Here is a 25,437-nt window from a genome sequence, read left to right as displayed (position 1 = left end):
CTTGCTGGGGTCGTTTGACCCCAGTACTCTTTCCTGCCATGGCAGGGGGTCGGACCAGATGATCTTCTCAGATCCCTTCCGACCCTAGAAACTATGAAACTATAATGAAGCGGAGGAGGTGGAGGGTCAGGAAGAAAAGAATAAGAAGAATATGTGGGGAGTGAAGTTACGGTAAGGAAGCTTTAGTGGAGGGAAGAGGAAAGTAGTGGATCAAAAAGTTGACTTTGTACAAGGTAGGAACAGCCTTAGCTGGCTCCTTTTTATAGTGTCCCCCAAGGAGGGATCTTAATCAGTCCATCCACTGCAGCCCTTTCCTCCTCATAAGTTAGAGACCAAATCAAAAGGATCATTTTTATTAGCTAGCAAGTAAGATATCAGTATACATATGCATATCATAATAATAGAACATTTACCTGATTCCGGATGTTCCACATTATGCATGTCACTTAGGATGCCAATTAAGGGTAGAAAGTGGGACTAAAAGACATAAGCCTTGTAAGGGTTAAATGAATAGAGCAGGGACAAAAATTTCATCCTCAGCCAAATTCCTTGGTTTGCAGCTATTATAGCTCCAGAATCTGGGCATCCCAATTAAAAATGACAAAATGCCTGGGAATCATACCTGCAGTTTGCTGTGTGGTGTGGTACATCACATGCATTGCATCATGTTTGCGTGTGAAGTACCGTAATACGGTTTCATAGTTTTATAGTTGTAAGGGGCTAGAAGGGACCTTGCAGATCATTGGGTCCTGCCCCTCTGCACTTGGGCAGGAAAGACTTCTGGGATCAGATGACCCCAGCAAGATGGGTATCAAGACACTTTTTGAAGATTGCCAGGGTTGGTGACTACCACTTCTGGGGGAAATCTATTCCAAACCCTCGGTACTCGACTTGTAAGGAATTTTTTCCTTATGTGTGGCCTGAAGAGATCCTCAGTCAGCTTGTGCCTGTTATTTCTTGCCCTCCCGTGGGGGGCCTTGGTGATCAGATGCTCCTCCAGGCCCTGATATACATGCTTGATATACATATAGGTTGCCAAGTCCCGTCTGAGTCTTTTCTTCTCCAGGCTGACCAATCTCAAGTCTTTCAGCCTCTCTTTGTATGACCTGCTCTCTAGGCCTCTCATCATTAGTGTGGCCCTCCTTTGGACTCTCTCGAGCTTCTCCACATCCTTCCTTAAGTGCGGCACCCAGAACTGGACGCAGCACTCTAGCTATGGTCTCACCAAGGCCGAGTAGAGAGAGAGGATGATGTCCTTAGCCTTGCTTGGGATGCATGCCAGTGTTTGATTAGCTCTGCCAGCTACGGCATTGCATTGGTGGCTCATGTTCACTTTGTTGTCTATCATGACATGCATGTCTCATTCAGATGTGGTGCTAGCAACCTTAGCGCTGCTGAGTCTGTAAGTGTGTTGTGGATTATTTCTTCTCAGGTGGAGCACTTTACATTTCTCCATATTTAATATCAAAGAGACTATCAAAAAGGGGATATTTAAGTGCTGTGACAGAGCATTACAGCACCTAAATTTTAGGTCCCTGGCCCTGTTGTGGAGTGCATAGTCTGAGATTAGATGCATAGGCACCCTATATGTTGCATAGGGAAAGGCAGGTGCCTCAAAATGGAATCTACAAATGCAAGAGAGCTGCATTGGTAACTGCTTCAAGTCAGCACTCTGAGCATGTAACCACCCTAAGTAACTAATAGGGAAACCCTGAGAAGAGGGGAATGTGCCTTAATTTATTGTCTTATTTGTCTCTAATGGGTGGTGTCCAGAATAGTTTCCTGAAGGAAGGCTGCCTAAACCACTTCTTTTCAAAACAGTGCTTATCCTTTTCAAAATCTGGTAAGAGAAGGTCATGCCATCCTCTGTTTATTCCATAAATTTACTGGCTAGACTACAGCACTGCTCCCAGAATAGGAGAGGCCTGGTTTTTAGTTCCTTGGCCTGACAAGATTCATGCCTACATCTCCCTCTTTCCAGGAGTGTCCTAGGCATTAGACTTGCAATCAGTTTTGTGATGGATGCACTCTTCCTCTTCCCTGCTGAAGGTGGAGCCCACTGCAGAAAAGGAATTAACTGGGCTAGCAGGAGAGAGAAAGAAGGATGACTTCTCTGAATCTTGAAGTATTTTATACATAGAGCAGTTGTAATGGGCAGTGTTAAAAGTTCTACCCCAGAACTGGACATCAGATATTCTCCCTCTGAAGCATCTGCTACTTGGCACTTTTTGAGACAGAAGGCTGTGTGAGAGGGACCATTGGTCTGACTCAGTATGGCACTTTTTATGTCCTTCCAGCATAATGAATATAGCACTCTTCATGGAGGTAGGAAACATGGTTTAACTGTTAAGGCAGGAGAGGGAAGTTGAATCCAGGTCTCCTACATCCTGGGGAATTGCTCCAGACACTAAACTGTTGGGCAAAGCGGGAAGTGCAGCCATGCCTTTTTAAAAGCAAGGAACAACAATCAGTGCAATTTGTGGGGAGCCTTGTTTGGTAAATGAGGTCCAAAAACATTAGCAAATGAAGCCACTCAGACAAGATATGTGGAGGAATGCTGAATTAATAGATTCTGATGGGGCTTAGCTGTAGTAAACTGCTTAGTTGTGTCAAAACTGTAGCACTTCTAGGCATGTGCAAAAGCGTGCCTTTAGGTATCTAGGGAACTTTTAATGTCTCAGGCGCCTAGGGACATGGGTGCTCCTTAGTTAGTTTTTAAGTTCTAAGTTTGTTTTATAGATCTGAGCCAAAGAGCAGCACTGGTACTGGGTAAATGTGATATGACACTGATATTCAAAGTGATACATCATAGAAGCAAAAATTGTAAATGTGTTTTAGCTCACAGGTTCTGTAACTCATTTTGTGTTTTGTAAGCCAGCTCATTTGGAGCATTTCAAATCATAAAAATTGTTGGAGCACAAAAAAGTTCTGAGGTAGCATATTAAGAAATAGCAATCTCTACAGAGATCTGGTCCTAGGCCATTTGCTGTGTCCTATGTGAACTTCAGTGTTGTATGCCACTGCCATTTATCCTAGCTCATTAAAAACAGGAAAATTGAGATTCCTTTTGTTTCTCTAAATATTATTAAAATATCATGGTCTGTCCCCTTTCCTACTTCCTACCTCATGTCTTTGAGGAGTCGCTTTTCCCACTATAAACTCCTTCCCCAACTTGCCTACCCTGTGCGGTCACTATTACAGCTTCCTTCATCCTCTTTTTTTGCACTTTCTACTCTTGGGGTCCCAACCAGGAAGTCACTCAGTGGTGATGAGGAAGTGATGATGTGGCAGCTATAAAACACTAAAGTTTGGTAAGGCTGTCTACTGTGAATACTCTCAGTTGGGCTGTTCGTTGATTTTTTTTTTTTTTGCACATCTTTTTCTGCCTGCTCCCTGCCTGGCCCAACAATTAGTTGATCAGTGGGATGGGATGGGGGAGAGACACTATCCCATGGCAGAAATCTTTCTGGAGCCCTGGAAGGAAGGGAGGGAGGGAGAGAGCAGAAGAGTGTAGATATAGGATATTCTCAACACTCTAAAGAAGCATACAGCCATTCAGGTTGGTATGGGAAGATATTTTTGTGGTTGGAAGAGGGAGAACTTTCTTGAGGAAAAACCAGTTCTCTTCCTCAAGAAATGAGGAATGGCTGTACCCTGAATGGCTGTACCCTCTTTTTTTTGTGCCAAGAGAAAGGCTTTGCTCCTAGTACCAATGTAATGGCTGTCCATAGCCTAAGTTAACTTACTAACTTGCTAAGTTTACTGTCCTTAAAATGGTGGGTTTTATGGTCTGCAGTAGAACCACAGATTGGAACAATGTGTGAAAGCTGCTGTTCTCTTCGTATGTGCTCTCCAGCTGAAATTAGGAACTTCTTTCTATAGTGTCTTAGGCAGGCCAACACTTTGAGCTCCAAATCACATTAAAATAGCAAGGAAATAATAGAACAATTATTGCCAAAATTGAAAATCATTGTAAGTCTTTGTGTAGACTAGACTGAATAATGTATTGAAAAGTTAAAAATAGTTCTTAAATAAAGAAAAAATGTCTCTGACATGCATCTGACAACTTTTCACAATAGCAGAAGTGCTTCTCAGTGGGTGGCTATACTTGAAAAGTTGGTATTCATGAAAAACAAATGTACTCAGTGCAGAAGGTGAAACTCATCTTGGGGCCCTTTTGAAAGTTTGATTTCTAACATCTTTTGCTTCATTGATAAGACAAATCAAAACTGTTCATAGCAGAGAGATACAGTTGTGTTCTGGGAAGTACTGTTGTTGTTGACTTTGCAGAAACCAGGGGTAAAAGAAGTTGTCTGTATAGATAGGTACATATCAACCCCCTTTCCTCCCCACTGGCGTGCAGCTAAAGAGACATTTATTATTAAATCAGCAAATGCTCAAAAGAAATAAAATATTGCCTTTGCAGCATTGCCTTTCCATCAAAAACAGGAATTCAACATGAAGACAAATCTATATATTCTGGCAGCTAAGAGCCTGTAGATAAATTATTTGGATAGATGGAGAAAAAACAGTTAGAGATTCACCACTGGGTTCAAAAGGATGCAAAATCATGTTTACCGTGCTGATCCAGTTTGAAGTTGCTGTTTACATTATTTACAGTTTATCCAAGATCTAATCTAGGGATTAAGAGTTGGAAGGATAAAACTACAGAAATGTATCCTTCTTGTTGCTGAGGAATTGAATATCTGATAATCTTATTAAATATTTAAACTGTTGTCACAATCACTATAGAGGTGGGTATTGTTCCTGATGTAATTTTCATTAGGCATCCAACAAGCATAAAAGAGAGAGGCAGCCTTAATTTTTTTCTTGTCTTTCCTACTGCTAGTACTCTCAGACTGTGTCCCAAAGACGCTTCAATATTTCAGAAGTAATGGTATGCTTTATTATTGATTTGAAAGTTGCTTTTACTTTGCAGTAGTGTTTCCCTACCTACTTGCTGCTCATAAAATACTGTTTGAGCTTTTCTCCTTCCTACTTCCACAATTTGTGGATATTCAGCACTGTGCATTAAAAAAATAAGTAAGATAATACTTTCCTATAATGTGCATTCCTAGTTCTATTATAGACATAATGAATAGGATTGTGTACTGCTATAATTCTCTATAAAATCATATGTATAACTTCTTTGTGGTAGTGTTTTTATATAAACCTCATGACATTACACTAAATAAAATTCTGAATAAGAGAGACTACCATATTTACTCAAATATAAGATGAGGCTTTCCTCCTAATCAGCAGGGGGGGGAAGCTTTTTATTTTACAACTGCATTTGAGGAAACTACATTAAATACATTGTCTATCATTAAACTGATGCCAAAAAGCGGCATGTGCTCAGTAACAGAAACCAACTATGAAGCTGAATAAAATGTAGTCAACACTGAGCATGACTATAAGAAACAAGACCCATAATAAGCAAACGTATTGATGGGAACTTTTTTTTTTTACAAATTTTATTAGAAACACATGTATCACCCTAAATTTATCAAGCTACACACATTGAGCATCCTTGTTTTACCAAGATTTTATAGCACAGAAACAACTACATCTCAAAAATGTATATCTACATATTTTAAACCCTTAAACAGTATACATCAACTTCCACAAAAAACCAAACCCATACGCAACTCTTTTCCTTCATACAGAACCCCATGAAAAAAGGGTTACCTCAATCCCTCAGTAACCACCTGAAACTCTCTGCCCTCCCATTGGTCCTCTCTGTTGGTTTAGTGAAACAAATGTGTTGTTCTTTTCTTCCGCTTGTCTTCCACCTTTTCTTCTCCAATCTCCTTTTTGTCCTACTGGATGTAGTATTTCAATTCATGCAACCCCAGCTTCAGGCACTGTTCAGTGAAAGCCAACCCCTTAAACACCAAGAGGTTTCTTACTTTCCACGAACTAGTTTTAACACATGCTAATGGTGTTCTTACTAACATTTCTTCTGATCCCTTTTCTATGAGTCCATAACATACCATTTCCTGCACTAATGACAGGTTTATTTTGGTGACACTCATAAAGCGGCAGACACTTTCCAACACCCGCTAACATATGTACACTCCCAAAATGTGTCCCACTTTCTCCTTCCCCGCACCTCTCCCTTGGGCACCTTGATGAGCTTGTCAAGCCCCATCTGTTTTTGCACTTCTCTTACTAACAAGATATTTCTTACAGCCATCAATGCTAGGTCAGATTGTTCACCTTTTAGTTGTTTACTTGCCATTACTCCCCGCACCTTCTTCACTTGTCCTTCTGTGAAGTTTCCTGTCGACTCCATCCTGTGTGCTTTCATCAATTTCTTCCTTTCCATTACTGCTTTCAACAATTTCTTATGATCCTTCAAGAACTCCAGCCCTACCTTCTCTATTTTATACTTCTGCATAAATCCTTCCATCTTGATATAATGAATCAGTGGTTGCCACACCCATGGACTCTTCAAAGAGAATTGATATACTCCCCATTTCCTCAAAATTGCAGCTATGTGAAATCAGGTGGTATGTGCTGCTTTCCCCTCCCCCTCTGTTACTGCCTTGCATATCTTGCTTACACATTTTGCATAGATGAACAACCTAAAGTCTGGCAGCCCCAATCCTCCTATCTCTCTTGCTTTGTGCAGTTCATGTCTAGCCAAACTTTCTCTTTCAGCATTCCAGAGGACCCCACATATTTCTCTCTGTACTTTGGCTATCTACCACCATGTCAGTGGGAATACAATTTCCATATATATAATAGTTACCAGTAGCACAGCCTTAAATGCTGCCACTTTTCTGGCAAATAACAGTGTCCCTCTGGACCATAACCAAAGTACTTGCCGTAGCCTCATCATCACCTTTTCCCATGCCATATTACTTTTCTCTTCAGTGTCCATTGGGATTCCTAGCACTTTAGTTTCTTTCTTTTATTTGAAGGCCCAGCTTCCCCAAGTTCCTCCAGTTCCCCAGTCCCATTATGGTGCTTTTCAATTTATTTAGTTTAGCTCCTGTCGTTTATCCATACTCTGATGTATGCTTTACTGCCCTTTTCCTTTACAGTCTATTTCCTTCTTCTGGTATAGTTCTTCATAAAATCATCTCATCGCCTCCAACACCTCATCCTGGTTTTCCACATGGGCACCATGTTCTTCCCACACTGCTTTAAGCTCTCTTTTTGCTGCTGTCACTCTGGGCAAAAATGTATTGGGACCGCTCTTTGTTTTCTCCCAGCCAGGATGCTTATGCTAAGAACATTTTCTCTCCTGTCTTTCTTTTAAACCAGGTTTCTAACTCTTGCCTTGTTTATTCTAGCTTTTCTCATACCTGTCTTACTTCTGCAGCTTTCTGTAGCAGCTCCTGAATCTTTTTTTGCAGCTCACTTAAGCTCTTTTGTACTTTTCCCTGCACATCTTTGGCCTTCCTTCCTCAAAATTCTCCTGTCTTCTTTTTCACCATCATCCACTGCTCTCTAGTACACCCAAAATATTTCTTCAGTATTCACCACCCTTCAAAATGTCTTGTGTACCTTTGACATGTATCTTGTAACAGCCACACATTTAACTTCCACAGTCCCTTCCCTCTCATAGGACTCTTACCAAGACTCATTTCTTCCTTAAGCATCCAGTGATCACTAAAAGCCACGTGTATGGTTTCTTTCTTCCTTTTCTCTATTTCTTTTGATACAAGCACAAAGTCATTTCTTCATTGTTTCTTTCCACTGGGGTCTGTTCTAGTAAACAATTTCTCCTCTGCCCACCCATCTGTTAGCCACTCTTCTTTTACTATATTTGTTAACAGTCTGGACCATCTGTGTGGAGCTCCATTTTCTCCTTCCCCAGTTCTGCTGCCCACTTTGATTATCCAATTGAAATGTCCTGCTATTATGCACAGTCTCCCTCTGACAATAGAAACCACTAGTGTTCTAAGCAGTGCATTCCCTCCCTCCCTCTCCAGTGGTGCATATACATTGAAATTTTCTAATTCTGTTTCCCTGACTGATAGTATCATTAATTGCAATCTGGGACCAATGACTTCTACCAGCATTGCTCTCAGCTCTGGGTCTTGAATAATATTTGTCTCATTTGTCCCTGACTGCCAGGGCTAGGGACAGACATTACACACAAACTGGTTTAAGTGATCAGAAGCTGGTTTAAACCTGTAACAAAGCAGACATTCAGTGCGCATAAACCAGTTTCAAAATGGCTGAAACCAGTTTGAGATAAACATGGTTGAATATAGTATCAGACTTAACTGATATGGCTTAAACTGGTTTATGTAATGCCTGTCCCAGACCCCTTCATGGTTTAAGTTAAATCAGATTCCCCCAGTATCTCAGCATGCTCTCTGGGCTGGGTGGGCCACTCCCCTCTGCTCCCTGGCTGGAACTGTGGCAAAGACTTGCAGGCACAGCAGGGTCTTCTTCGCTTTCCCATGCCCACACCCATCCCTCCACCACTTGCTGCTTAAGGAGGGTTCCCTTCCTCCTCTCTCCTGTAGCATAGACCTTAGCCAGCATATGGTATGCTAGCTGATGTTGAGAGAGGTCTATGTAAGGCAGACAGGACAGTGTCCACTTAGGGCCATTTGGAGCTAATCAACAGGTCACCTGGTAATGTCCCTGCATTCCTTCCTTTGGAAAAAGCTGTTTAAAAAGAGCTTGAACTAATGAGTGAGGCTTTTGTTTTCTGATGGGGTGCTAAATGCTGGTTGCAGAACTGATAAATGCTCTGTTATCAAGGAGGGGTAGGGGGAACACATCCCTAATCAGAGCATAGTGCCAAAGTGTGGCCACACCCCTCCTCAGCTCAGCACTGTGGATGGGAAGGGAGGGCTGCTCTAGTGTCTCCACCCCCCCCCCAGCTTCAACCTGAGCCACTGCAGGCGTGTGCCGGAATTTTTTCAGCCCAGAGGGGATGTCTTGTCAATACATTTATGCTTGTTTTAAAATGGATGCACCCATGCCTTTAAGGTTTGTCTGTGCTTCCTTTGAGCTGAGTGTCCCTGTCCCTTAAGGGTAATCTATGCTACTGCTCAGGGTGGTCAACTATTTCCTCTTCTTCACTTGTATTCCTGCAGCCTTTGAAAGCTCCTGGATTGCTTGCGCATATAGGCTTGCATATCCCCACTTCCCCACCGCTTCCTACCTTCTGGTCTCCACTCTAAGCTGGAGCCCAGAGATGTTAGTGGCAGGAAACTCCTCTCTGGCTGTTCCTTTGACTCGCCTCCCTCATTTTCACATTTCTCCTTCCTGGTCTTCAGTCCCTGTGTTTTCTTCCTTTTCTCAGCCTCTCTCTCTGGTTCTTCCTCTTGCTTCACCTCCACTTCTGCTGTCTTTCTTCCCCAGCCCCACCACCATGTCTAAGCTGTTTGCTGTTTCCGCCTTCCCTTCCATTCCATCTCTCTATGTCCTCCTGTTAACAAATTAACCTATTGCTCAAAAAATCACGAGCTACACTTTATAAAGGGGGATAAGGCAAGGTGCCGTGTTTATTGATTACATGAGTTAGACATGCAGGTTCGGACACACCATTCATATAAACACACACAACTCATCATACACATAATTACACGCAGGCATACACATACACAAAACAACCATTTCATCCACACATACATCAAATATAGTTACCAGCAGTAGTTGCTCAGTATCAGCCCAGGGTGGCCAACCCGGTCTTATTGAGTAGATGATGATGATTTGCAGATAGCAGATTTGAAGATAACAGCTGGAGCAGGGTGAATAGACGCATCTGTGCTCCAATGAAATAGCAGTAGAGAAAGAGACTGACCTAACTTGGCATTTTCAAAGTGTTCTTTTATAGGGTTTGGCATCCTTTCTTTCAGTGCTTTGGGGTTTTTCTATACCCAGCTTCTGTTTTTGCAATTGTCCTTCTTTTGTCTTCAGCTTATCTCAGCCTTGGAGTGTTTTTGCTGCCCATCTGGCAGGATGAGTGCATTCCTTCTCCTTGTTATCTTCTTTGTGCGCTAGGCCTAAAAGGGATTCTTCAGCCATTTATTAATTAGTTTACTGACTGGTAACTTACATTTGGCACCTTGTTGCTTACATAAACAGTTAAAACTTCTCCTGTCTCTATGCCATTCTTTCACCATTCACCCTTTTACACACTCATACATAAAAGCTATGCAGGTTTCATTCACTTACGTCAAGCAGAAGGCTGCAAAATGGAGTTTTCAAGTTGCTTACAGGACAAGACTAACATGGTTACATTTCACTACTATTACATTTTATGTTAACATCAGCTACATTAGTTCAGTTCATACTACACTCCTGCCCTGCCTCAATCACAGAAATGTTACCACCCTCCTGCTGAGTTTCTTCCACCATTTCTACCTCAGTGTCCAACCCTGCCTCTCCTCCACTCTCCTCCTCCTGGTTTTGCTGTTCATTAGGAGGTCTGACTGTACTTACAAAGGCTTTGTGGCATCTGTGTTACAAGTCCCCTCTCCCTTACAAATACTGCATTTTAGAGACTCCTGGCACTCTTCAGCTCCATGCCGCTTCCCTTCACATCTGTAGCACACCATGAAAGGGGCTGTGTGCAGAGAGGTGCCCCACCTTTCTGCATTTTCTCTTTTGGTTGCCCATGGTACATTATAAAACCCCAGTGTGTCCCGATCTGGATCATTCCTGGGAGGTGCAGCACCCCACCTGGGCTTCACTTGTCTACTTGTAACACTATTTGTGCCCTCCAAGAGGCTGTCCAGATATCATATTTGTCCCTTACTTTCTCTATTGACATGACCCTTTGGATGTACTTTTCCATCTATCTTTCTCTGTCTCCTGCCTCTAGTAAATCCATGTACATTTGAAATATAATCACTCTTTCTTTTGACTTCTTCCATAATATGAACCTTATCCTCTTAATTCCTCCCTCCCATGTTTTTCTGCATATTTCTTCCAAAAGTTCTCATGCTCTTCTCCATCCCAGTCAGTTAGTTCCTAAGTCTTTCAGTTTGAGAAAGCAATCAGGCTGGTGAGGTGTTCTGCCTACACCTCCAAAATCTCAACTTCTACCACTTCCAGGGAATCATATATGTTCATCATTGATTCCATCTGTCTCCTGCCACTGGTTAAAATTGCCTTTATCCTCAGCCTCCACTCTTACCTAGTTTCTCTTGGTGTGTCTTCTGTGTTTTTGTACTATGCCAGTTCTAGTGGGCCAGCCTGCCATCATGCTTCTGCTGGTCTCTGCTTCTCATCCGACATACCGTCTCCTGCTGCTCCCACTCTGCTCCTCTCTTCCTTCTGGCATCATCACTCTCATCATTGCTGCCTCCGCTGTTGCTCTTGCTGTCACCTTCTTTCTTCCTTTCTCCACCTTCATCCACTCTCCATCTGTCTCCAGATCTTCATTTCCACTCTTCAGCTCTTTTTCTACCTCTTGCTTGCTTGCCACCAGTGCCATTGTTTTGAACTTTGGATCTGTCTTCTCCACTTGTTATACCCCAATGCTCTGTTGATCCCTTTGTCTGCCTTTAAGGCACAGATCAGACTTTCAATGCTGATAGGAACCTACCACAAGGATAGGTTAGTTCAGGCCATGTCAGTAAGATATATGGTAGTGCCCATCACATGCAGTCCCCCTCAGGCCCAGCTCTTTTTCAAGTTGTGCTAAGCCACTGCAATGGATACATTTCAATTTCTTCTTCAGTCTCTTATATGAATGGCATCTTTCTTTACCATTTACAGTGATTCTTAGTTCTTGACCAGTCTTAAAAAACGTCACCAGATGGGGCCCCAAACAGTTCATCCAGAATACCTCTGTCACCTGCTCTCTCAGTCTGTCACATATAATTAGTTTGGCCCCACTCTCCATGAAGTGGAACTAGACCAGGTGCCAGCCAGTGCCATTTTTAATTCTGCTGCAAAAAGCACAGAAAATAGATGTGCTTTAAAGAGCTCAAACTTTTTATTATTATTAATGTATGCTTTCTCTGAGTTTTGAAAGAAAATAATTTCTGATGGAATGCTCATTGTTATTCAAATGGATAAGGTATTTATCAGAACTTGTCACTGGAAAATAACAGAAACTATTTAAATTAATAAGATTTCCATTTATCCCTATGTCTTTATATGTATATCCACAAGAGCAAACTTTTCTAAAGCTTACAAAGGAACAAATAGCCATTTAGCCCTAACAAAGATGATCATTTAGCAGCTGTGCACCTGAAGCAGTGGGGTGGTTTCCCCATTGGTATTTGCTCGTGCCCAATTTATTAGAATCCTCAAGAGGACAATAAGATGTTATAGTTTGAGCGAGAGGTGCCTGCATAGTGTTTTCAAAAGAAATTGCAGTGCTCAAAAGCTGCTTAAGATACTCAGAACGTAGTCATCTGAGACATATGACTAAACCTGGAGATAGAGTCTAAGGTGTTCAAACAGCCCTTCACTTGACTGCCTTGCAGTCTGCTAAACTCTAAAAATGACAGTGGATAGAGTCCAGATCTCTCCATCCTTCTCCCCTTCCCACTGTGTATTTGAGAAAGAAAAATAGAGAGGCAGATAGTTTCATTGAATGTTTCTAGGATTATTAAATGGAAGGAGGAAGCTCTCTTCTGCATAAAGTCAGCATAAAGATAAGACCTGGCACAGACCAGGGAAGAGCTGTTGGAAGGGTTGGAAAACATTTCATGATTTAATAGCCAGAAGAGTACAGGATTGAAGAAGGCAGCATTATGGAGATGCTGCAGCACAGGACTTAACTGTGCTGGTAATGTAACTGAGGGAAAAGAAAGAGCAGATAACAGGGGGGCAAAAATAATTAGTCCTTACTCCCCTATATCAGGATCTGTGATTTTTGGAGGACATTTCTGAACTTCCTTTTGTGGCAGGACATACAAAGGCTTAGTCTTGAAACCAGTAGCACTCAGAAAAAACAGAATGGGAGGAAGAGCCAGGGAGGCTGACCTGAAGAAGATACACACTCATGGCTAAGCTTTCATAGATTTCGTAGACATTAGGGCTGGAAGGGACTTCACAAGATCATCGGGTCCAGCCCCCTGCCCAAAGGGGAGGAAGTCAGCTTGGGTCAGATGACCCCAGCAAGATAATCATCCAAATGCTTCTTGAACATGTCCAGAGTAGGTGCTTGCATCACTTCTGGGGGGAGTCTATTCCAGACTCTGGAGCCCTAGACAGTAAAGATTTTTTTTCTTATGTCCAATCTAAAATGGTCTTCCAGCAGTTTGTGACAATTTGACCTTGTCTTCCCTTGGGTTGCCCTTGTGATCAGATGTTCTCCCAGATCCTGATGTGTACCCCTTATGTATTTACAGGCTTCCACCAAGTCCCCCATGAGCCTATGCTTCTCCCTCTCAGCCTCTCATAAAGTCAGCTCTCTTGACCTCTGATCATGTGTGTGGCTATCCTCTGGACCCTCGCAAGAGAAGAACCACATGCTTGATCAAAAACTGACCATTTTTATCTTGGGATTCTTCCAAAGAACCACTGGAGCCATGGTTGATAATACCAAATCAGCTGCTTTTAAGGGTGTTCGTGACTTCCCAGATACTTCATTTGCAAGACAAATTGACTTCAACATAGGCCGACAGACCCGTACAAAATTATGCAGAAATTACAGTCATGAAAAAATGGGCATTCCAGTAGGCAATACATGTCTCTTAAAGAGGAATATAGTTAGATAATATAACCTATAGGACTGAAAACCGCAACTCTTCTACAAAGAGGGTTATGCAAAGATCATGTCCAAGACTGTGGTGCCCATGTTCTTGCTGTATCCTCTATACTTCCATTGTCTTAGCTTTCTCTTAATTCAGTGGTTCTTAAGTGTTCAGTCAGCCTCTCATCCTTGTCATCCTTGTAGTATCCAGTTCTGTAGGATCATAGGAAAGAAGAACTGGAAAGAGACTTCATGAAGTCATCTCTTCCAGCCCACTGCTCAAGGCAGGATGGTATAAGGATGATAACAGTAGTTTGTTGCTTATGTTGTTTTCATTCTTCCTCCATTCTGTTTTTCATTTCTGCCAGTTTCCGTGCTAGGCACAGGTCTTATGACTGGTCATTCTGAAAGTGTCTGAAGGCCTATGCCTCCTGAATGTGGCACCCAGGGGAAGCCCTTTGAAAGTGCCCAAGTAAATGGTCAGCCTGCAAGTAACCCATAAGGCTCAAATAGCACTATGTCTATCTTGAATAGTGGGGACAATTCTCTTCACTCTTAGCATACAAGAAAGATAGTCTTATGCAGTATTTTCACAGGCAGAATAACTGCAAAAACATTTACTTTTTTGACTTCCATAATAGAAAAGGTGGTGCACAGTCTTTTGTGATGTGCTAAAAGCATCTCAGGAAAAGTTGAGGAGAGGGTATGGATATCCCATATAGACATTTGCATCGTAAATGAGAACATTAACCGTTGAGTTAAATAAGATAGAAACAAATTTGAAGTGGTAAAAATTCTCATGCATCAGGCATAACATCAACTGTCTGTTTATTGCGTAGGGATCAGATGAGAATTTTTTTCTTATTTCAGTAATTGAATGATATGGGAATTCTACACCTTATTTTGAAACTTCTGCCAGTGGTCACAGTTGAACACAAAATCATGGTACCTGGTCCAATCCATCTTGCTAATTTCTGTCTTTCCATTGACGACTTCTTATGGAGGACTTCACCTTGAAGTCCTTTTTTCTGTTCTTTCCTGCACTTCAAGAACATATGACTTCCAAAGGATCTGTTTTTGTTACTTTTTTATATCTGTGATGTGTAGCTCAAAATGTGATCATGTATGCCAAGCTTGGAAAGAAACTACATTGATTTAGATAGATTACTAGTACTATGCAGATGGTTTTTTCTAATGATGGGAACTTGGCATTTCTGCCACCTTTTTATGCTTTGAACTTTCCACACTGTACAGGTATAGTTCTCTTAATACCCTATTTATATAATGTTCTTCAATATGAGATGTTCTTGTACAATGTTACATTTTTCTTTCTTTTGCTCTTACAGAATTCAAGGACAAATATAAGCCTGCATAGACTGACAAAGGTTTTTTGCTATTTGATGCTTTCCCATTTTGGCATTCATGCTATGTCAGCATCCCTGAGTCCAGCAGAACCAGAGACAGAAATTTACTTTGTTCATGCAAGCCATGTGAGAAAAACAATTTTTTACTGGAGGGTTTCCTAGAAGGGGTGGATGTTTTGTTACTCATAGCTGGAAGGAGCAACATATCATTTTAGCATTTGCTGTACTAAATGCTGTTTCTTGGAAAAGTGCACCTTTAGATACAGTTCTAGAAAACAAGTTTCAGCAAAAAAAAAAACCCCACCCTAACCAACTGGTGCTGAAATGCCATTTTTGGCTTTCCTTGTAGAAATTTTATTTTTAATCTGGAAAGTGATAGAGAAAGAGCAAAGGTGATAAGTAGTGGTTATTTTAATGAGTACAGACATACTATATTCATGTTGATCTTACAGCAACATGATGATGAGTCAGAAAGCTTCATGTTTCTCCAGAGTAAAAACTACGTCCCTTCTTTTTTATTGAAGCTATTCATTTTTTGGATTTAACATTTTTATTGCTTTAATGATTGAAAAAGAAAAGCCACATATGTAAGTTGCAAGTAATTATAGTGATATATATCCCCTGCCCATTACAGTTCTAATGTTGTATTGTGTACAACTGATAAGAGTAGTCATAACAAATAATTTATCTAATGAATGTATTTCCTTGGCCTTGTTAAAACTCCTCTGCTGGTAAATGGAAGAATTCCTCAGCCCAGAGGAGAATGCATGCATGTCAGAAAATTGCTATCGCAGCCCTTATTCTATCGTCCTCTTAAGCCTCTTACCCTAGTACAAGCAAGAGTGTGGAGGAAAGGAGCGCAAGGGTGGAATGTTGCTGCCTCTTTATGTCTCCTAACAGCTAGAATAAGGAGCTGTAGAGATTCCTCTGTTATCACCAGAAGGGGTCTCAAGAGGAGGAAAGTCCACGGAGATTTTTTGTTTCCATTTTCCATCCCCCTCCTGCCCAATTTCCCACTCAATGCTGGGTTTATCTGGAATGCAGCCTAGGATGCTAGCCACGATATTTAAGCAAGAATGCTAGCAGCAAGACTGCATGTGATGGAAATGTATTTTAGTTGTAAACTTGTTGGATTTGGGACCATATTTTAGCTCTGCATTTGTACAGAAGTTAACATACAATGTTCCTATCTACACTCACTACTTACTGTAGTATAAGTATTAAATAATAATGAGGTGTTTTACCCATTTTGCATGAGCAGAGGGATTTTCCTCCTCCTCTTTTTTGTGAAATAGTATCAGCTGTGCATTGTTGAGTGGTGATTCATAGCTTATCATCATCAGAAAGGCCCAAATAGTCCATTAGAATACATCTGTAGACCATAAATATCTACAGCCAAAGTCAAGTGTGAGAAATGCCTTAAGTCTAAACATCACAGACACTTTTTTCCAGTGAAGAAGTAGAACCAATATATCTACAGCTGTAAAAGCAATTGGTGATTGGGGGGCTCTCATATTTTAAGTGTCCAGAGACTTGAAATCAGAATTTACTTTCCCCTCTCAAAAGTTTTTTTTTTTTTTTTTACTTTCTTGGGGTATTGTCTGAAGCACTGGACACTGGGCACAACTAATATTGAGGGTTTTGACTGGGATGTACTGGTGCTGCAACAGTACTTAGAAACATCATAGTTTTCCGCTCACTAGGTCTGGCTTACCTGCTCAGGGTCAAAGCAGACTTGGAGTTATGAAGGAATTTTTCCCTCCAATCACACTGGCAAGGGTTATGTGGGCCATGTCCCTTTTCTTGGGATTTTCTTATCATATGTATTAAACCAGGGCTGTGCACCTGGCAGCCCATGAGAGGTTCGTTGTAGCCTCTAGGATCCTGCCTGGCCACTACTCCACCCCTATGTCAGTTTGGCTGCAACAGCACCAGTTTCCAAGCTTCCCCTCCTTGTGGCTTTCACTGCCTGACCCACTCTAGTAGGTGAGACAGTGCAGTATATCACAACCTGGAGTCATGCAGATGTGCAGCACAGTGGTTGGGGGCGAGGGGGACCCTGCAGGTAGGCAGGGGTGGGAAATGGCAGGGCAACATGTGGCCTGAGGGACCCAGGGCTCTTCCTGGTGCAGCTCATGGATGTGTGGGCCCCACTGACATGGCCTGTGAGGTGTTTGTCCCCTGGCCACTTGCATTAAAACTAATTACTTCTCTGCCATTGCAGTATCAAGGCATTAGCAGTGCTGTAGTCTCCATTACTTTTTACCCGTGCCATATTATAGGGTCCAAGTGCACCTTTTCGCCTTGTGAATTTTCCTATGGAAGGGGTTAGAATTGGACAGTTTTTAGGAATATTTGGTTAAAGGGTTGCCTACAAATAGAGGGGATTGGACTTGATGCTTAGGAGGCTATGTTAGTCCTATAACTCTTGTATCATGGTCTGACTTTCAGAGACTGAATAACAGAAACATACGCGCACACATATATACACACAAGTCATATTGCTGTGTAGAGAAAATGTATTAGCATGACATTTTTCATTCAATGTCATGCTAATACAATGAAGCAGATTGGCTGTCTTATTTGTAATGGAACATTTAAAGTAGAGAGATGATTAAATGAATAGCAGTGGCACAAGGTTATAGCAAATGAATCATAATTATTCTTCTGTCCTGGATTATAGGAGGTCATTTTTATACCTGTCTGAGTAACAAGCTCATTTAAAAATATATTATACCGATATGTTTTCTTCTACAGTTCTCATTTAATTTTGGCTGGGAATCTTTTTTGTCTCTCTCTTAATATATTCATCTTCTGCTTCTCTGTGTACATTGAGTATAATTCTTCATAGTACTGAATGCCTTTATCAGCGTGTTCAGCACCCTCAACTTCTTCATTCAGTAAAGTTGATGGAACCTGGCTCCTTGAGAAGTCAGGCACAGATATAATATACATAATGATAACTGAAAATGGGAGGCAAATAAATCTGGTTTGTTGCATATTTAAAAGGAAACTGTCAAGTTGAAAACCATATTTCTCCCTGAAACGTTGGACCTGCTCTAATTACAGACTATATAAAAGATGACTAACTGGAAAAAGCAGGGAGAAAAAATCTTTTGGTTTGTTCAGTTTGTGTATCTGCTGGCACTTTGTGTGTACCCAGTTTCATGGCTTTTCTGTTGGATTAGTAAGACCTGATCCTGTATTTAGATCCACTTGAGCAGCCAATTGCACTTGTGAAACCCGTTGTAGGGTCAGCACCTAGGTCAGTTGGCTTTTCAGTTTGTTCTTGGCTAAAAAGATGTCTTCATGCATGAGAGCAGCAAAACTCATCCTCTAAAATATTTTTAAGTGACTAAATAAGGGAAGTCAGGATGCCTGGTTGTACTCTTTAAGTGGTGCTATAGATAAACCACTTAAAAAGTTTTTATTTGAAATCTAATCAGATTTGCCATGATAACCTCATATGCAGCTTTTTGTATGAACAGGATAAATTTCATGGCCCATAATACATTATGAATTGAGAGGTAATAAGTAAAAGCTAAACAGCACCTTCCTTAACTGGGAAGAGTTGGTTCTATATTTTTAAGATTATAATATATCTTTTCATGCAATGATGCATAGATTGAATCAAATTATGCCATTGGGATTAGAAATAGTAATTAAGAAATTAATTAGAAATTAAGTCTGCTACATGACCTATGAACATGCCAGCATGAATAAAGAGAAACCAACATATACCTGAAAAATCAACATATTGAAAACTTCTCACTGTCCTTCAACTTGTTTTGACCTCCCATTTTGGATTAATGCAGGATTTTTTTAATATTTTTTTTTGTATTACACAAATTAGTACCAGCTTCTTCAGTTGTGTTTGCTTTCAGTGGCCGCTTCTACGCATGCAAATGATGATGGATGGGTTTACTCTACAGTAATTTATGTTTACTCTGCAGTAATTTACTGCAGAGTAAACCCACTCTGGGTAGATGTCTCCATGAGTGGGCATTTGGGAGCAGCCTGGAGAAGGCTGTTCCCACCCTGCTCTGACCCCCTGAAGCAGCCAGGGGGAGCTCTAGGCTCCCCCTGGCTGTCAGCTCAGGGGCTAGCAGGGAGCATGGGGCTAGGAGACAGCTGTCTCCTGGTGGGGGCTGGGAGATTGCTCTCTGCCCCTGGGAGCTGCCTACTGCTGGGGCAGGCTCCAGTGGTAGAGCCCAAACAGAGATAATGTCCCTGTGCCCCAGCAGCAGGGAGCTCCTAGCCCCAGCTTCCTGACTGGGGACAGGGGCTTGGAAAGAGCTGCAGGGGAGGGGCAGGTCCCAGCTCTCTGTCTTGATCCACTAGTGGGGCAGGGGGTTGAGACCTGCCCCTGCTCTGCAGCTCTTTCCAAGCTCTGTGCTTTGACTGATCAGGTAATGGGGCTGGAAAAGACCTGTGGGACTGGGATCTGCCCCAGACCAGGACAGTTCCCGACCAGCCCTGAGCTGCATGGGGAATACTGTATGTGCAGCCTGGGGCTGGCTGGGAACTGTCCCATTTTGGGGAACTCCCAGCCAGCTCCAGGCAGCATGTGCAGACTTCCGTGTGCAGCCCAGAGCTGGCCGGTAATTGTGCCAGTCTGGAGCAGTTCCCAGCCAGCTCCAGGTTGAGCAAGAAACGCTCACCATGCAGGAAGCTCTTGGCCCCAGCTCTGGCAGCAGGGAACTGTATCCATGGTATTCATAAATTACACAGCATCTTTGTGCACTGGAAAAATGGCTGAAGATCTACAATCCATTGCTTATTAAAGAGAACTTTTATTTGCAACTTGTATGGATGGAAAAAAAAGATTTGTAGTAGCCACAGTTAAAAAGTGTTCTTTCATTTTCCTGGGACATACAAATGATAATATTTTCATCAGTATTCCCCATTTATGAGGTTGTAATATCCTACCAATGTGTAAAAATGCACAAGAAGGGGTTTTAATTATGACTACAGTAGATAAATCTCTATGTAATTATCATCATCAAAATGATGCAAGCCACTGAGTAACTGTGAGCTTTTCTGACATACAAAGGAAGTGTGGGTAGGGAGACAAGAAAAACATGCATAGGAGTGAAGTATACTTTCTGTATGTAATTCTACTCAATTCACTGACCATATTTTCTCCATGGAAGAAAATATACCTGTCCTATCCTAACTATTACATCTGCCCATGCATTTCCATCATCCTTGTGTCATCTGAAAGATGGTAAATGCATCTAGTGTGATCCATATATTAGCATATTGCTGTCATGTAAGGAAAGATAATTATATAATTTTTAAAATTATCTTAACACTAGAAAATGCTACCTTCTTTGGCTTCCATACCACAAACACTTATGCATGTGATTAACTTGAATTCACTGCAACTACATATCCAAGTAAAGTCACCACATGCATAAATGCAGAGCCTGGGTTATATTAATTAAAGCCATCTTATTTTCTTGGGTGTGTGTAGATGAAACAGGGGCCCTAAATTAAAGTGGTGGGTTTTAAAAATCACCCTTCAATTTAGGGCTGATTAAACTCCTGTGTCATGCACACACCCTTCTTACTCCCTTCCCTACAAGAGAGGCAGGTCAGGGCAAGCTGCCAGCGGGCAGAGTGGTCCCTGGGCTGCAGGGGGGGCTGGTGCATCCCTCTGCAGCAGCTGCAGAGCCCACCAGGTGACACCCACCTACAGGCACCCACCTTGGGTGGTCCCAGGGTGGGCACCGCAGCTGTGGAGGGAAGCACCAGGCTCCTGCGCAGCTCAGGCAGGCAGGCAGGCTCCAGGGGAGGAAAAAAAAAATTCAGGCTCGCCGCTTTCCTGGGATGCTGTCAAGCAGCCTGCAGGGCTTTCTGCAGAGCCGTGAAGCTGCACAGAGTCTGGTGCTTCACTCCATGACTGTAGAGGCAACAAACTAAAACTCCTTGAAGGAGTTTTAGTTTGCTGCACCCAAAGTCATTTACAGTGCATTACGGCGCCAAATTTCCTAGAGCGGCCAGAATTAATGCACAATACGCCACTGAGCTGTGCAAACACTGACACCATTAAAGCAGTGCAAAAGCATTTAGCCCACTTTAAAGTGTCGTGCAAACATGCCCCTCATTTCATCTACATATGGCCTTGAATACCACATGCCCCCAAATAAAAAACACACTGTTTTTGACAGCACAATGTAGCAAAAAAGGATTTTCCAGAGTCATGGCCAATCGCTGCACATAGAGTAAGTCCTCCTGAAAAATAGGCTGCATCCAGATGAGTGCAGCTGTGTGGTATGTGGCACCGCAGACATATCTGTGGCACCATAGACTGCATGCTCAGTTCTCCGCACTGTAAGGGACCAGTGCAGAGAGTTTCCTTGACTCCTGGATATCTCACAGGATAAAAACTCACAGCCAGGCTCCGCATGGCGGGGTCACTGCTGTTGTAGCGCCAGGAGGCCCCCAGAACCCCTGGTAAGGCTGCTGGGGCCAACCCAGTGCTGGCCCCAGCCTCCCTTACCCCACGTGGGGTAACTTGCTGCACACCAGAGCCCACGTGGCAGGGGCATTCCCCAGGGACAACTAGTGGTAACACAAGGTGTGCCACTTCTAGTTGTCCCCTCGGAACCAAACGTCCACGCGCATGACCATAGGGTCCAGGAAGTGCGGCAACTCAGGAGACAGTGTGCATGAAGCAGCAGAAACTTTCTGGTATGACAGGACACTAACAAAGGTAGGCTCCACACCCTTGCAAGGGAAACAGTAAAAGTCTTGCTTCTTTATTGTATATACTAATTTATATAAATTCCTGTAAGCAAGTGTTGCTTCCACACCACAAGTCTCATCAAGATATTACAGATTACATGTGGCAGCTCACTTACTTTCAGCCAGCTCATTGGCTCTTCAGCCCGTAGCTACTGCCTTAACAGTCAGTGGCTATGAGAGGATTAACCTCGGCTGTTTATAGCCTCTGGGAGAAACAGCCATCTCAGTAGTCATGAGTCACAGTGTCTGTTTCCTCTATTGCACCCTGCTTCTATTCCAGTGAAGAAAAATCTGCACCCCAATTTTCAAGGGCTCATTTGCGGGAGAGCTGAGTGTGGTATTTGAGAAAATACAGTTGATTTTTGAGGAGGTGATATATAACTCTTCTTTTCCAAGAGAAATCTTGGGCTGTTTCCTAATTTTAATACTGCCCAAAATAATTCAAAAAAATCAACACACTTTTACCTTTAAATCATAGTTTAAACATGTTATTGTTTGGTATTGTTGAATGAGTTTCATCATGGTGAGTGGGTTTACATCTGAATAATAGTCTTGTACTGATTTTTCTCAAATGTTATTTTTAAAAGTTTACCCAAGACCTTTCTAATTCATTATTTATTTATTTACAGTTCTACAGAAGAGCAGTTTCATTGGCAAACGCAAGGTAAAGTACTTGTTTGGATCATATCCGTATATTTACTTTCACACTAAGGACTGTGTTCTCTAGACAAAGTGAGAAAAATTATGGAGAAGGGTAGGGGGTATACATTAATTGTCGTTAAAATTCCTTAGTCATTAACAGTGTTCAGTATCCTTCTAGAGAAGTGGCAATAATTGATACTCACTCATGCTTAGGAGAATGTAGCATATAGTGCTAGTCATTGTAAACAGCGTGAAGACCCACCCCACCCCATAATTGTTTATGAATTGAACAAAAGCATTCTCCATTTGCTTATAAACACCAGCGGTCATATTTTTAAAGTAGAATGACTACATGTGCATTTTTCTAGGCCATATAATCCAGCCTTCTTTGAAAATCTGACCCTATATATAAGTACTGCTCAGCTTTCCTGCCCACGGACCAGAGGAGTGGCATGGGGTTGGTCCACGGGCCAGATCTTGTCGCCAGGGTTGAACCATTGGCTAGGTCCAGCATGGACTCGGTGGGCTGGGTGGATCCGCATGTGCGATCCAATGCATAGCATGGCCAGTTGCGGATTTACCTTGCACACCAGATCCAGCCACAGATGGATGAGGCATGCCTATGCAATTCAACACACAGGGCCATGCCATCCAGCCTGCAGAGTTCCCCAAGGGTTTGGAAATTTGGCAGTCGGGAAGTCATAATTGCTTAATTGCTCCAGCTATAGAAGGTATGGCAATTAACACTGCCACTGCTCCCCCACCACAAAATTTCTGGACCCTTGGGAAATTCTGCAAACTGGAATATACAGACCAGAGGCTGAATACCACTGCTATAATTTATACAGTTCCTTGACTAGCTATGAATTTAGATAGTTCCAATTTTATACGGATTTTTATTATAATTATTTTGTTTTCCCTTTAAATTCCTTAAACAAATTTCAGGATTTGTTTGGTTCATTTTTTAAATTGCAGATGGTCAGAAGGACATTGAAGATGAGCTCACAACTGGTCTTGAGCTGGTGGATTCCTGTATTAGATCACTGCAGGAATCAGGAATACTTGATCCACAGGACTATTCAGCTAGTGAAAGTAAGCTTCCAAGACCTTACATTTTTTTCCTGATGCACTCGAATCCAGAATGACTAGTGAGAATACTTTTGTTTTTTAATTTATAAGGCATTGTTTCATGTTTTTCCCATTTCATCTGTTAACCTTGGCAGCAGGTAGTGTAAGCTAAATTATCTGTAACTGTGTGCATGATCTATTTACCTATATGGATTATGTCTGTGAAAAGCTTCATAGCTTTTCAGAAGTTATGGACAAAAAGCAGTATGGATTTATGTTAGAGAATTTCTAATTTAAGAAATGTGTGCCATCATACTGTAAGGCATAAAAGCAATATTTCAAGATTTCAGTGACCTTAGTGACTTTGAACCAATAGGTTAACAGTATACTAGAAGCAGAGCCAAAATAAAATGCTATTTTTCTGTTTGGGCCCATCACCATTTTTGATGCCACATTTTCACCACCTAGTTGTGAGGTACAAGGCTAAAACTTTCAAAGGTTTGTGTAGGTTAGAACAACTCTGTGGATGGCCACCAGGATGAACAGTGAGAAGATAATGGGAATCCTGGAAAATTCTAAAGACGATGGCAGGACATAGCAAAGATGCCAAAGCTCCAGAAGAACCAGATATTCTCAAACTGGTTGGTCAGGCGTGACTATGGGTGGATATCGGATAAAGGTGTTCATGGAACAACCTTCCATTAGCTGCTGCAGGATCCTTATTCTCAAAGATGCAGTCACACATACCTGAGAGGCAGGCTAACAAGGTTTTCCAGGAAGCTGATGGAAATATCAATGGAAATACTGCTACGGTTAGGAAAAGATAAGTTGATTTTTGTATGTCTTTCTTTCTCATTTTCCTAGCCAAAAAGTTCTTTACTTTCAGCACATTTCCTCATTTTCTTTTCTCTGCTCTTGGTGTTCTGTTGGTTCTTCAGTTTTCTGTACACTCACATATCCTCATGTCTCTGATGCCCCCTACAATCTCACTCCTAACAGCTCCATCTCAGCCACCAACAACTAGTGTAACCATGACGACAGGTCTGCTGCACTCATCTTTCTGTTGCTACCTGTCATTTTCATACAAGCCATTTTCTGATAAGGCCACTCTAAGATAAGGTGGCTTTCCAGGAAGAGGGCAGAGAGAAAATAGCATTCCCATGAAAGCCCTTTAGGATTAGAATTTAGTCCCATTTCTGAGCTAAAGTTATCCTTAATTGTCAACCACAAAGACCTTCTGCAAGATGTATTCTTTTATCCAAACTCAGAGAAAATGGGCAGGAGTATAGGGATTCCTTAGCAGATGTTTTATGATTTCTGTTAGCAGTTGATGAAGGAAGCACATCCATGATGTAGTTTGTGCATATATATTTAAAATGTATCACAGTGCTCCTATGGCAAAGAGAGAGTCCTGTTTATGGGTAGTGTGTATAGTAATTAACAATAAATAAATATGTAAATTATCAGAGGAGCTGATGGCACTATTATAAAATTTAATGAGAAGTTCACACCTCCCATTAAAAGATTCTATTTTTAGTTGGCAAAAGTTATCTTTACGAAATTATAACTGTTGGAACTGAAATATCCTTTGCATAGATTATTTCTTGGAAAATTTTAGCCAGATCCTATAATTGGGGTTAGGAAAAGCTAGATAACTTTTCTTGAAATTGCTCCTTAGGACTGTTGCATACAACAGTGGGTCAAGGTTTAGGTCCAGGCACCCAAACTGAAAACAGAAAAAGTGTCTCCCCTGAACTACCAGTAACCCCAGGGCTGTACCCCCCACAGGATGAAGGTGAGAACTGTGTTGACTAATGTAAAAGGGATGAGACCTGGAGGGCTGGAAGCTGTCAATGGGGAAGGAAGTGGGTAGGAAAAAGTTGGGAAGGGCTGGAAGACAAGTGAGACTGGGATTGGATGAAGACCTGGCTGGACCCTGGAACAGAGAACTTGTGGTTGGTGAGGAGAAGGTGAAAGAATATGGAG

At 41.9% G+C, this 25,437-nt stretch overlaps 1 protein-coding gene across 6 annotated transcripts in view; it reads left to right on the top strand.

Annotated features, from left to right (window-relative positions):
* The window catches only part of CTNND2 (catenin delta 2), a 1,155,395-nt gene that overhangs the window by 514,402 nt on the left and 615,556 nt on the right, over positions 1-25,437 (top strand). For all 6 annotated transcript variants that reach the window (XM_019521196.1, XM_019521188.1, XM_019521179.1 and 3 more), the window contains exons 3-4: positions 22,371-22,405; positions 23,359-23,475. In XM_019521196.1, coding sequence (XP_019376741.1) covers positions 22,371-22,405; positions 23,359-23,475 — 152 coding nt within the window. The remainder of the gene's footprint in view (positions 1-22,370; positions 22,406-23,358; positions 23,476-25,437) is intronic.

The sequence above is a fragment of the Gavialis gangeticus genome, unplaced genomic scaffold (genome assembly GCF_001723915.1).
Source record: "Gavialis gangeticus isolate Ggan-Ray unplaced genomic scaffold, GavGan_comp1, whole genome shotgun sequence".
Lineage (NCBI taxonomy): Eukaryota > Metazoa > Chordata > Crocodylia > Gavialidae > Gavialis > Gavialis gangeticus.
This window is presented reverse-complemented; position numbering and strand designations above follow the sequence as displayed.